Source organism: Pteropus vampyrus, unplaced genomic scaffold (assembly GCF_000151845.1).
Source record: "Pteropus vampyrus isolate Shadow unplaced genomic scaffold, Pvam_2.0 Scaffold167, whole genome shotgun sequence".
Lineage (NCBI taxonomy): Eukaryota > Metazoa > Chordata > Mammalia > Chiroptera > Pteropodidae > Pteropus > Pteropus vampyrus.
In genome coordinates, this window is record NW_011888948.1 from 3,145,648 (window position 1) to 3,156,552 (window position 10,905).

At 35.9% G+C, this 10,905-nt stretch overlaps 1 protein-coding gene across 4 annotated transcripts in view; it reads right to left on the reverse strand.

Annotated features, from left to right (window-relative positions):
* Positions 1-595: 595 nt before the first annotated feature.
* NEK3 (NIMA related kinase 3) overlaps positions 596-10,905 on the reverse strand; it is a 21,243-nt gene continuing 10,933 nt past the window's right edge. For 3 of the 4 annotated variants that reach the window (XM_011370344.2, XM_023536716.1, XM_011370346.2), the window contains exons 9-16: positions 8,154-8,354; positions 7,685-7,757; positions 5,983-6,032; positions 3,546-3,648; positions 2,903-3,046; positions 2,507-2,641; positions 1,579-1,708; positions 596-1,156 (exon numbers count right to left, since the gene is read on the reverse strand). In XM_011370344.2, coding sequence (XP_011368646.1) covers positions 1,072-1,156; positions 1,579-1,708; positions 2,507-2,641; positions 2,903-3,046; positions 3,546-3,648; positions 5,983-6,032; positions 7,685-7,757; positions 8,154-8,354 — 921 coding nt within the window. In that variant the 3' untranslated portion in view covers positions 596-1,071. The remainder of the gene's footprint in view (positions 1,157-1,578; positions 1,709-2,506; positions 2,642-2,902; positions 3,047-3,545; positions 3,649-5,982; positions 6,033-7,684; positions 7,758-8,153; positions 8,355-10,905) is intronic. The other variant, XM_011370345.2, reaches the window with a different exon arrangement.

Sequence of the window (10,905 nt, forward strand, 5' to 3'; positions counted from 1 at the left end):
CTATACCACAGTTTTTGTATGTTAAAATTTTTTTAAAAATTGTTTAAATCTTCAAAGATGTATGTATTGCACATTTCAGCAGATCCTTATTAACGATTATACTGTAGTTTCACAACTATTTTCCTCCTATTCTTCACTTGATCATTGTTCCCTTTATATCAGGTCAGGCTTATGCTGTTCTCACACCTGCCCCTGCGGGATCCACTGGGAACAGCCTCCTTCTTCTTTAGTAAAATATTCTTGCCTCACTAAAGTATCACAGAATTAAATGACAGGACCCAGCACAGTGTGTCACAGTGAACCACACATGCTGGGATCCTGCCCCCTCCATTAGGTCGACAACATTCTAGTTTCTGATACTTTCCATACTGATTCCTCACCTTTGGCCCTATTCCTTTCTCATGTACAGGACTGACACCTTCTGACAAGATATAGAGGCTACCTCACTCTTCCCATGGTAGATCCTCTGACCTGGGCTCTTTTGTGTATCCTAGGATGGTCTATATTTAAGGACAGCTAGTAGTCGGTGAAGATCATTGAAGACCATTGATCACTACCCAGTGACCAATGAAAAACTGCACATATCATTAAAAAATTGCACACATTATAATTAAATATATTTAGATCCTCAAATTTGTAGGAAATGTAAAAAGAGTTACACAGTAATAAACACAAATCCTAACAACACAAAAAATAACATTAGGGACTGCTGTCATGCTCTATGGTCAGCATCCCTATGAGGTAGGCATTATCATCCTCATGTTATAGCTGAGCAAATCCAGACTCAAAGAGTTAATTTCCCACAATTACACAAACAGTAAGAAGTAGCATCCAATTTCTGTTCTGATGCAAAGCCCACAAAGCTCACACCCATTATGCTACACCTTTTCCATTGAATTCAACAACTCACAAGAGTTGTAGATTTTTTTAACCTCGTAATATTAATCAGGAATAAATTTAAATATTCACAGTTTTCCCCTGTTTCCAAGGGAAAATATACATCCTGTGAGCTAATATTAGTTCCTCACTTAAACATCTATTCGATGTGACTAAGAAACATTTCCTTGGGTATTAGCCATCAGACGCTCCTTGCCAGCCAGCTCGGTGCTTCAGTTCTGACACCCAGTCAAGGCTGTCATCTTCCTCCTCAAAGTCCCTGTGAAAAAACAATGTAGATGTTAAGCCTCCATGTTAGGGGCATGGTAAGTATTTGTTCAAAGCAGAACACCACCACAATAATATTTACATTTTTGAAAAGTGAGCTCCATAAGGCAACTGAACAGAGAAAAAACTGTCAGCTCTTTCAAAAGATCACTTATTTCACTGTCTATAATTTTTTCAATGTGAAATCTAATATATTAAAAAATAAGCCCAAGCTGAATGATTATAAACACATGGCTCAGTTAGGAATTCTGTAATTATCATTATGCATTACCTATCTCAGACAAAATCAAGATGTAAATATTCATTTATGACATAAAATAGTATAACCAGCTCCTATTAAGCTTGAAATTATTAAGGTATAATTTAAATTACACACAGACACAACTAAAGCTTTCTAGGTACATCAAGACGTACGTGTCCTCCTCATTCACTCCAGGTTCAAGTCTCTCTGGATCCAAAATGACAGAATCGTAACCTCCATCAACATTGTCTAATGCTTCTTCTGTTTCTTCAGTCAGGGGGCCTTTCAAGAACCCTTCTGAACCTTCAGAGGAATATGAACAGAAATCATGCTAATTTAAACAGTATTTACTTATTTCATACACGTTGGACAAAAACCCCCAAATGCTTGCTGGCTGAGGACTATGCTATGTTCTCTATGTCGTTTGCATGCCTCTCCACATTACCCAGCATGATTTCTGGAATAAAACAGGCCTAGTAAGCATTGGTATGTGTATTAAATTTAAAAATATGCCTTTCTTAAAAAGCAAAATTTCAGAATACAATTAAAAACCTCATTTATTAAAGCATTAAAAGTTATCTTTGGATATCAGATTACAGTTTTTTATTGTGCTGAAGTCTGAACTGTAAAGTCCCTAGTGTATTTGCATAGGAAAAATGGGCTACTCTTCAAAGAAAATAGTCATATGATTATTAAAATAAGCAAACAAATGGGCAAATAGAAGTACTACAGCTCTATGGGAAATTTTAATTATAGTTTAAGACTAGCTAGAAAAGATTCAAGAAAACCTAAAAGTACAATGCTCTGAGTTATCTATAACTTTAAAATCAAAGGTTTTCTGGGAGGGGGCAATGGGGAGTTATTGTTTAATGAGTACAGAGTTTCAGTTTTGAAAGATGGGGAAAGTTCTGGAGACGGATGGTGGTGATGACTGCACAACAATATGAATGTACTTAATGCCCCTGAACTGTACACTTAAAAATGGTCAAAATGGTAAAGTTTGTTATGTATATTTATGTATATGTTATATTATGTATATATTTCACCACCATTTTTTAAAAGTCAAAGGGTATCCACGGCTACATAACAGACATGAATCACCTGGTCTATATATTGTGTATGTCTGAAACGCCGAGCTGAGATCAGCATTCTGCAGGATGTTCAACAAGGTTTCAGGAGTCTCTTTGAGCCACTGCCTACGGGTATTATTTCCACTGTACTTTATTACAGAACCACCTAGTTGTGAAAAGAGAAAAATGAGGGCAAAATAAGAAAGATTTTTAGCACATATTTTCCAGATCATATTTCAAGCAAATTAATTACATTTTACTCTCTACTAAAATCTATTTCACTCAACTGGCTGAGCAGTGCTCTAATGTGTGATACCAAATATCCTTCACAGAGCGACATTTAAAAAAAAAAAAAGAAAAACTCTCTAGCCCATTAAATCACCATTAGAAATGTTCTGTAATAGCAGTATTCAATCTGACTGCTAACCTCTATCGTCCTCTCCCGTTAAACTGGAGGTGAGCATAGATGCATTTTCCAAAGCTGTAAGTGCTGTATTGGATATGTTTTTTTCCCACTGTCGCCGGAGAGGACTTGGTGAACTGACTTTCTTCGGATGGACTGATTTATTATCTGGTTTTAAAATATAAAAAAAGATTGCTGAGCATATTCTTTTATTTATTCCATCTATATCCATATAGTATTTATCTAACACAGAAGTAATTCTTTTCTTTCAAACTCAGCTCTAACAACAATCTTCTTCAAGTCTAAGTAGCAAAGGAAATGAAATGAAAAATAAATTCAGATGAAAAGGCAACACAAATCATTAAGGTGAATTTTAAAAAGTAAGTATATACTTAACATACCTAGATACGCACTGAATGCCATGCTTTTATGGTGGGGAGCGTAACAAATACTAGTTTTTCTAAAGGCTCTTATTAGTAAATAATATTCTCAACTTTTTTATGGGTAGATAAAATATTCCTAAAATAAATAAATTACAGGATAAGCAAACAAAAATCCACCTGTCCACTTGTTTGTGACACCTACAACCTAGTAATGTAAAAACTGGTATTCCCTCTATACTCCCCAACCCCTGACTTATTCAATGATTAGAATTTGAGTAACTTACCTTTCTCTTCTCTGCTTACTCTCCTCAATGCACTTTCAACTGAATTTTTATTAATACTTTCTAAATCAGCGTGGCTACACTTTCTGTCTTGCTCTTCCCTTTGCTTTAAAAGAGAGTAAAAATACAGTTTTAATAATGCATGAATTGCTACAAAAAAAGTAAACTATGCAAAGTCAGATATTTTAATTTTAAATAAAGATTAATGAACTAAAAATTAATATCCATAGAACCCTATATATTAATAGCCATATTACATATATATTAAAAATCATACACATTCATATACGTATATTAATAGTTATATACATTACTAGCTGTTAATATTAATCCTGGCAATTATGTAGAGGATATGTAAAAACAACAAAGATATTTGAGAGGTCTTTATAGAGGAAATAAGTAATAAAAAATTTCAATATGGTTTGCTATACTGGGCTTTTCATGCTGAAAATATCAAAATGAGATATTTTATAAAGTTGTTATATACGGACAAAATGTTCCCACTTAATTCAGTATTTTTCTAAATATCTAAGCTCTTGATTTCATTAAGTGTATCTATCTAGTCTTTAAATCTGCATGTATTTTGAGAAGGAATATATATCCAGTGCCTTGATAATCTCCAACACATAGTTTCTCAATGATTTGTTAAATGAATCAATAAATTAAACAGTAGGCTATAGCTGGCACATTGTTTACTTGTTTCTCTATACAATGGTTCTCAAACTTCTTTCCCCACATATCCAGGGGGCATGATTTCAAAGGTCCCCCCAGTAGACAAAGACATCGAAATCTTGGAGGGGTGGCTGTGATAAGCAATTCTGAAAAGCTCCTGGGGGATTCCCAACTTCTCTCCAGCTCAGAGTCACTGCCCTACACAGACACCAGCTTCCAACACCACTCCGAGCCCAGCATCACTCAGCTCTGCCTAGATGCCCATCACACCTGTGGGCCTGCCCAGGACTCCTTTCCTCCCTCAACTCTTCTGTTACCTAACTTACTTTGTTGCCTCTTTCCCCATTCTGTTTACATATCGTACCCTTTTCATCATGTGAAAACACACCGACTGATATCTACTCTAGGTGGTATTAAAATCACAGTAGGGGCAGCCTGGGATGGGAGTCGAGATTGGCTACAAGGGGCCAGTAGAAAACTTTTTAGGGGCATGGAATTTCTAATCTTAATTGTGGCAGTGGTTATATGACTATAAAATTACCAAAATTCATCAAACTGTATACTAAAAATGAGTAAATTTTATGCATGTAAAGTATACCTCAATGAAGCTGGAAAAAATATTACCATGCAAAGAAAAAAAAGTACAGAGGCAGGATATATTCCATTTACAGCAACATAATTATGGTGGGATATTGCTATTTATTTACAACCTAAGATTCATTCAAAAATTTACAAATTACTAGTACGTTCCACAAATAGAATAATTTGTTAGTACATCCTTTCCTTTTTATGTTTAAAGATTGATTAAAATGCTGAAGAAAGAAAAAAACATCAATAGGACACAATTTAATGAAAGAGCTGGGACAACACTAGGAAGTATATAGGCTGTTACTAAGCCTAACTTTATTGCTGCTTTAGTGCAGAAGTATTCACAGCTGTCTAGGGCTAAACAACGAGTAGGACTTTGAAGGCCAGGCTGAAAAATGTAGTCAATACATGGGATAACGGGAGGCACTAAAATTTTTTAAACAGAAAGATGTCAATATCAAAATAGTGACCTAAATAAAAAGGAAATTCTGATACATACCATAATGTGGATGAACCTTGAAAATATTAACCAAAGCAAAACAAGCCAGACACAAAAGGAAAAATATTGTATGATTCCACTTATATGAAATATCTAGAATAGGTAAATTATCTCCTAGAGACAGAGAGTAGAAAAGAGGTTACCAGAGACTGGGGTGGGTGTGGAGGTGAGGGAAGAATGGAGAGTTACAGTTTAATGTGTACGGAGTTTCTGTTTGGAATGATGAAAAAGTATTGGAAACAGTAGTGATGGTTACACAATTTTGTGAAGGGTTAGGGCAATTAATTGTATAATAATTAATATATACAATTAATTGTATATATAATACCACAGAAATGGCTAACATGGTAAATTTTGTTATATATATTTCACCACAATAAAAAACACATCAAAAGTCAGGCTAAAATGAGATTTTCATGACTGAAAGCTGAACAAAGTTCTCTCACATTTATATTAAAACCACTTGTCACCAATAATTAAAAATGAAAAAAACAAATGGTGATCTAAAGTGGCTCACTGGCAGTACAGAACAGCTACCAATTACTTAACATGCCTAATGATGAAAAACTATTAAACTGGAGGGACCAGGTTACATCACAGTCTTCCAAATATTCCATAACACCTAACGACACCAGTACCCAGGAAATAGTTGTTTCATAAATTTAATTTTAAAGCATTTACCATTGTCCTTGCTTCTTTTTCCAAAGCAATCCTGATTCTGCTGGGGTCTGCTTAAAGAGAAAAGAGAAGGTAAAAAGAGAAAGCACAGAAAGGCTCACATTTTTAAGCTGCTAATGTGATGTGCATAAAGCTTAAGAGACAAATGAAGACACATGAAGTTTTTAAAGTCAAAGAACCAAAGCATTAGCCTGACTAGTGAGACCAAGCTTTAACCACCTAGTAATATACCTCAGCTGTTTTATTCCTAACGTAATCTGAAAGCTGACATCTGTTTACTTATGCTAACTCACTTAGACTCTAGGAGGTAAGATACTCTGCATACTGAAGTCATTATCACTTTCAGCGCAAGCTAGCTATGGAGTCTGCTTTTGCTGACAGCTGTGATAGTAGGTGGAACAGGCGTCCATCACAAGGGATCAGCAGCAGTCAGACAGCACTCAGACAACAGATCCCTTTGGTAAGGATGGCTCCTGCCTGATTTTCCTTTAGCAGAGGCCTACAGTCCTTGTTCTCATTCATTCCACATTTTAGAAGCTTGCAATTTGAGCATCTACGATGACAAGTACTGAAGATACAAAGGTGAGCAAATGAGACACGGTCCCTGCCCTCACATAGCTATCATGTTTTCGTCTCGCTGTCTATAGACTAGATGTTGATGCCACCAGACACACGGCCCCAACGTGGTGGCACCTTTCCGCTGGTTTACTTCTTTTTAGAAATTGTAAAACTACACTTTTCCAAACTATCTTGAAACTTTTCTTAGACGCTTTAGTTGTTGTTGCTGCCTGGCATTTAAAAAATAATTTCCTACCACTCTGGGATATGAACAAAAGCTACATAATAACAATACCTTAAAATGTACACTAAAACAAACTGCTGAAACAAAAATTACTGGCAACCTCTTAAGTCATGGAAAAAAAGGATGAAGACTGAAGAGTTTACATGACTAGAAGGGTTTACATTACAAAAATAACATTTAAAATTTAACTCTAAAAACAGTAGTTGTCAAAGTTTTTCTTTTGTAGTATATAACCCTGAGACAATGAGCCACCAAACTGGAGGTTTTACAACATGTCCCTGCAGTGGATGACCTTCTCTATGTCTTAACTCTTGTCTTTTATTCTGGTCATATATAGTTTGTTAGATCTCTTCAGATGGAAGATCTGAGTCACTGATGACAAATGAAAAGGAACAAAAATGGCTTTGAAAAAATTGAGAGATAGCAATTTCCAGAGACAGTAAATTAAATTTGCAATTTGCTGAGGATTGACAACAGATGTATGAAAATTTTGTGCAGCTATTATGTTAACAGTTCTAACTTTTATAAAGGCTCTGTCTTTAAGAATTTGTTTACAAGATGGTTCTTTAGAAACCTGGGGATAAAATTTCCTATAAGATTAACATTATATTTTCATGGCTGGATTCCTAGACTAGCCCACAGAAGCCAGAGTAAACATGGTAGTAATAACGAAACAGAGAATCTTTATATCACTAAAATCTCCAAACTAGGCTTTTCGATTCTGGCAAATTACATGTATAAGATTTGCTATGGAATTATGTCTTAGGTAACAAAAAAAAAATTGTTGATTTGAGGAGTATCTCTGAAAAACCTCTCTAATAACTAGAAATTACGTTTTTCTTTTTTGGTATACTACATTTAAAAGGACTGTTTAGTAAAAAATAAACTTTCTAAAATTCTTACCCTTTTTTCTTAGTGTACTATGTTTAGATTTTTTGGTTTCTTCTAAAACCTGCTCGCCATATTCTGTGATGATCTGAAAATTTAAAGCAGAGAATCTAAAGGTGCGAAACATACTTTTCTTTAGACACTGCCATGTCATTTATCAAAATTCTTCCCAACAATACTGAAAGTTGAACAGTAAAAATGTCATTTAAAAATACATATAATATTGACACACAAGCAGATACTTACACATATCTAAAAGAAGATATGAAAGACTATGCAAAACTGTACTTGTGATCATATTTGGGGAATAGCATTGCGGAAGGGAGAAAAGGAAAGAAAAGAAGTTTTAACTTTTTATGTTTTTTATTTACTTCTGCACTATTTGAGTTTTTATAAGCATGTATAACATGTAACTGTTTAAAAGATAACAAACTGTTTTATCATACACGTGAAAACTGTTCACAGTCAATTCCACATAGCATACCTCAGGTGTTAAGCACTTCTGGATAAGCCGAGCTAAAGTGCCTCTAGAGAGAAGTGTGGTCGCTGAGGGACGATGGGAAGGATTCCTTTTAAACATCTGCTTGATTAGATGCTGAAGCTCATAGGAATAATGAGATGGCAGTGGGCTCACAAACCCCTGACATATTTTGAGGATAAGACTTTTCCAACTATTTGCCTGAAACTAAAAAGTAAAGAAGATACAAGGGAGGAGAATGAAAATAAGAAAATACCATTAGAACTAAATTCATATGAATTATTTTAATTCTATAAATATATAAATGTAAAAAATGCTGCCTGGTCATTTTTCTTCCTAGAGAAAGAAAAGTCTTTACGATACTATTCAAAATCTTATTATGGTTCAAGAGAAAAAATAACATAAGGAATAAAAAATACTTCCCCATCCAGAGAAAGTCTCACCATTAATGCCGGCTTTGGGTACTTTATTACTTATAATCAATGTTTTTTCAGATACACATTTTAAATATATTTTTAAAATCAAAGTAATACATACATGACTTTTTAAAAAGTCAAATGACACTAAGGGCTTATAATAAGTATAGTACTGGTTTGCTTCACTCCTCCCCAGAAATCCCCAGGCCTGCTTCCTGGTAATACGCACTAAACTTTTCCAGTTTTAAACATGTACTGCAAAGTCCTTTTTGCCTTTCCATGTTATCAAGGTAGCTATTAAAATCTGACAACAGAACGAGATATAAAAATGACATATCAGAATAACATTTAAAAAGTTTTCACTGTACAATAAATAGGAGAATTAACATTAGATGTCAGCCTTGATAATACTTATGTAAGAATGTGTTAGCATTCTGCCTTGGAAGTGCATTATCCTATTAATAAAATATTTGAGTGAAGATATAGAAAAAGAAAACTCAACATATAACAAAGGAAAAATTCAGGTAATGAAAAATAAGATAGAATCTGCTTTCCCTCCCTCAGGCTTTTTAACCATTTTACTGAGTTTTTCTGCATTTCCTAACGGCTTGAGAACTACTTTTGCCTTAAAGCGGACAACAGAACAGACTGTGTCAAATATTCAGGGCACTATACCCATAAACATTTATTATTGCTACAAAAAATAAAAACATGCATATTAAAGTTTAAGAAAAAGACAAAATTGGGGAAATAAAGAATATAATCATAAAATATTGGAATTTTCAAATAATTTTATTTGTATACAACAGTGGTTTTCCACTTGGGCTTCACATTAGAATCACCTGCTTTAAAAACACTAATGGGAGGAGGAAAAAATGGCATAGATGATAGAGGCTCTGTTCATCCCCTGGCAACCAAATCAAAGTTGTGACGGAAATAAGGAGCAGCAGCAAGGAAAAATCATCTGGGATCTAGATAAACAAGCCATACAACTAGGGAGAAATCCAAGAAATCACCCTGTAACAGCAGAAGGTAGGACGGGGCGAGGACGTGGGGCTGTCCGGTCCCAAGCAGCTGAGTGAGACGGCGGCAGCAGCAAACGCCAAACACCACTTAAAGGGGCCGCGTCCACAAGCGGATTTTCGCAGTGACGGACCTGCTCGCTCTGAGCACCAGTGCCCATTCGGCTGTGCATAGCGGGCATGAGGGATTTACAGGGAGACATTGTCAGAGTGAGGGCTGAGGCAAGACTCACTCTGTACAGAAGTGCCAGTGGTATCCGTTGTTCCCTGTTGAACCCTCCCCACTACCAGTGTGCCAGACACAGCGCCGCCATAGCAGTGACGTCATCAAACTGGATCACAGAAGTTGTTCAGCTCAGAGGATTCCTTCAAACTCTGCCTCCCCCAACTTGCCCACCCCCCGCCCCCCAAGCCACATCCAGGTATATCCTTAGCAAGTCAGGTGCTCCTTGCTGAGCACTGCCTAGACTCACACTGGTGACAGCTGGCCTCGGTTTCTGGTGCAGCCTTTTGAGGCAACTATAAGCATAGCATCTGTGGATTGCTTGCTGAATCTTAACAGGTGGCCCCAAAGGGGCAGAGGCTTGGGCTAAATTTGACCTGCAGCTAGACCCCTCTCAGAACTGTGCCACTGGACACCTACTTCACAAATCCACACTAATAAGACCGGGAGACTTAGGAGCTTTGCTTAGTATATGGAAACAGACATGAAAAGGCAGCCAAAATGGGAAGACAAAGATGCAGAAATCATATGAGAGAAGATAACAGAGATCCAGATATAATGGAGTTAAATAATCTAACAGATGCAGAGTTCAAAACACGGGTTATAAAGATGCTCAATGAACACTTGGGAAGTGTAGATAAATTCAGTGAGAACTTCAACAAAGAGGTAAAAAACATAAAAATGGAAATGGAGATTATAAAAAGGAACCAGTCTGAAGTGAAGAACACATTATCTGAGATGAGAAGTATATTAAATGGAATAAACAAAGTGAATAAAGAAGAAGATCACATGCTCTATCTAGAGGATAGAAAAGCCAATCAGGACACTCAATAAGAATGGCAAGACAAAAGATGCCAAGACTATAAAGATGATTTAAGGAGGATATAGGACACTATTAAGGCTCCAAATATTCGTCTGCTCGGCATAAGTGAAGAAAATCAAGATGTTGAACAGCTGTTTGAAGAAATAATGATGGAAAACTTCCCTAACCTGCTGAAGGAAATGGACATAAAACCCCAGGATGCTGAGAGAATTCCAAAAATCAGGGATCCAAAGAGGCCCACACCAAGACACATGATAATTAAAATGCCAAAGGT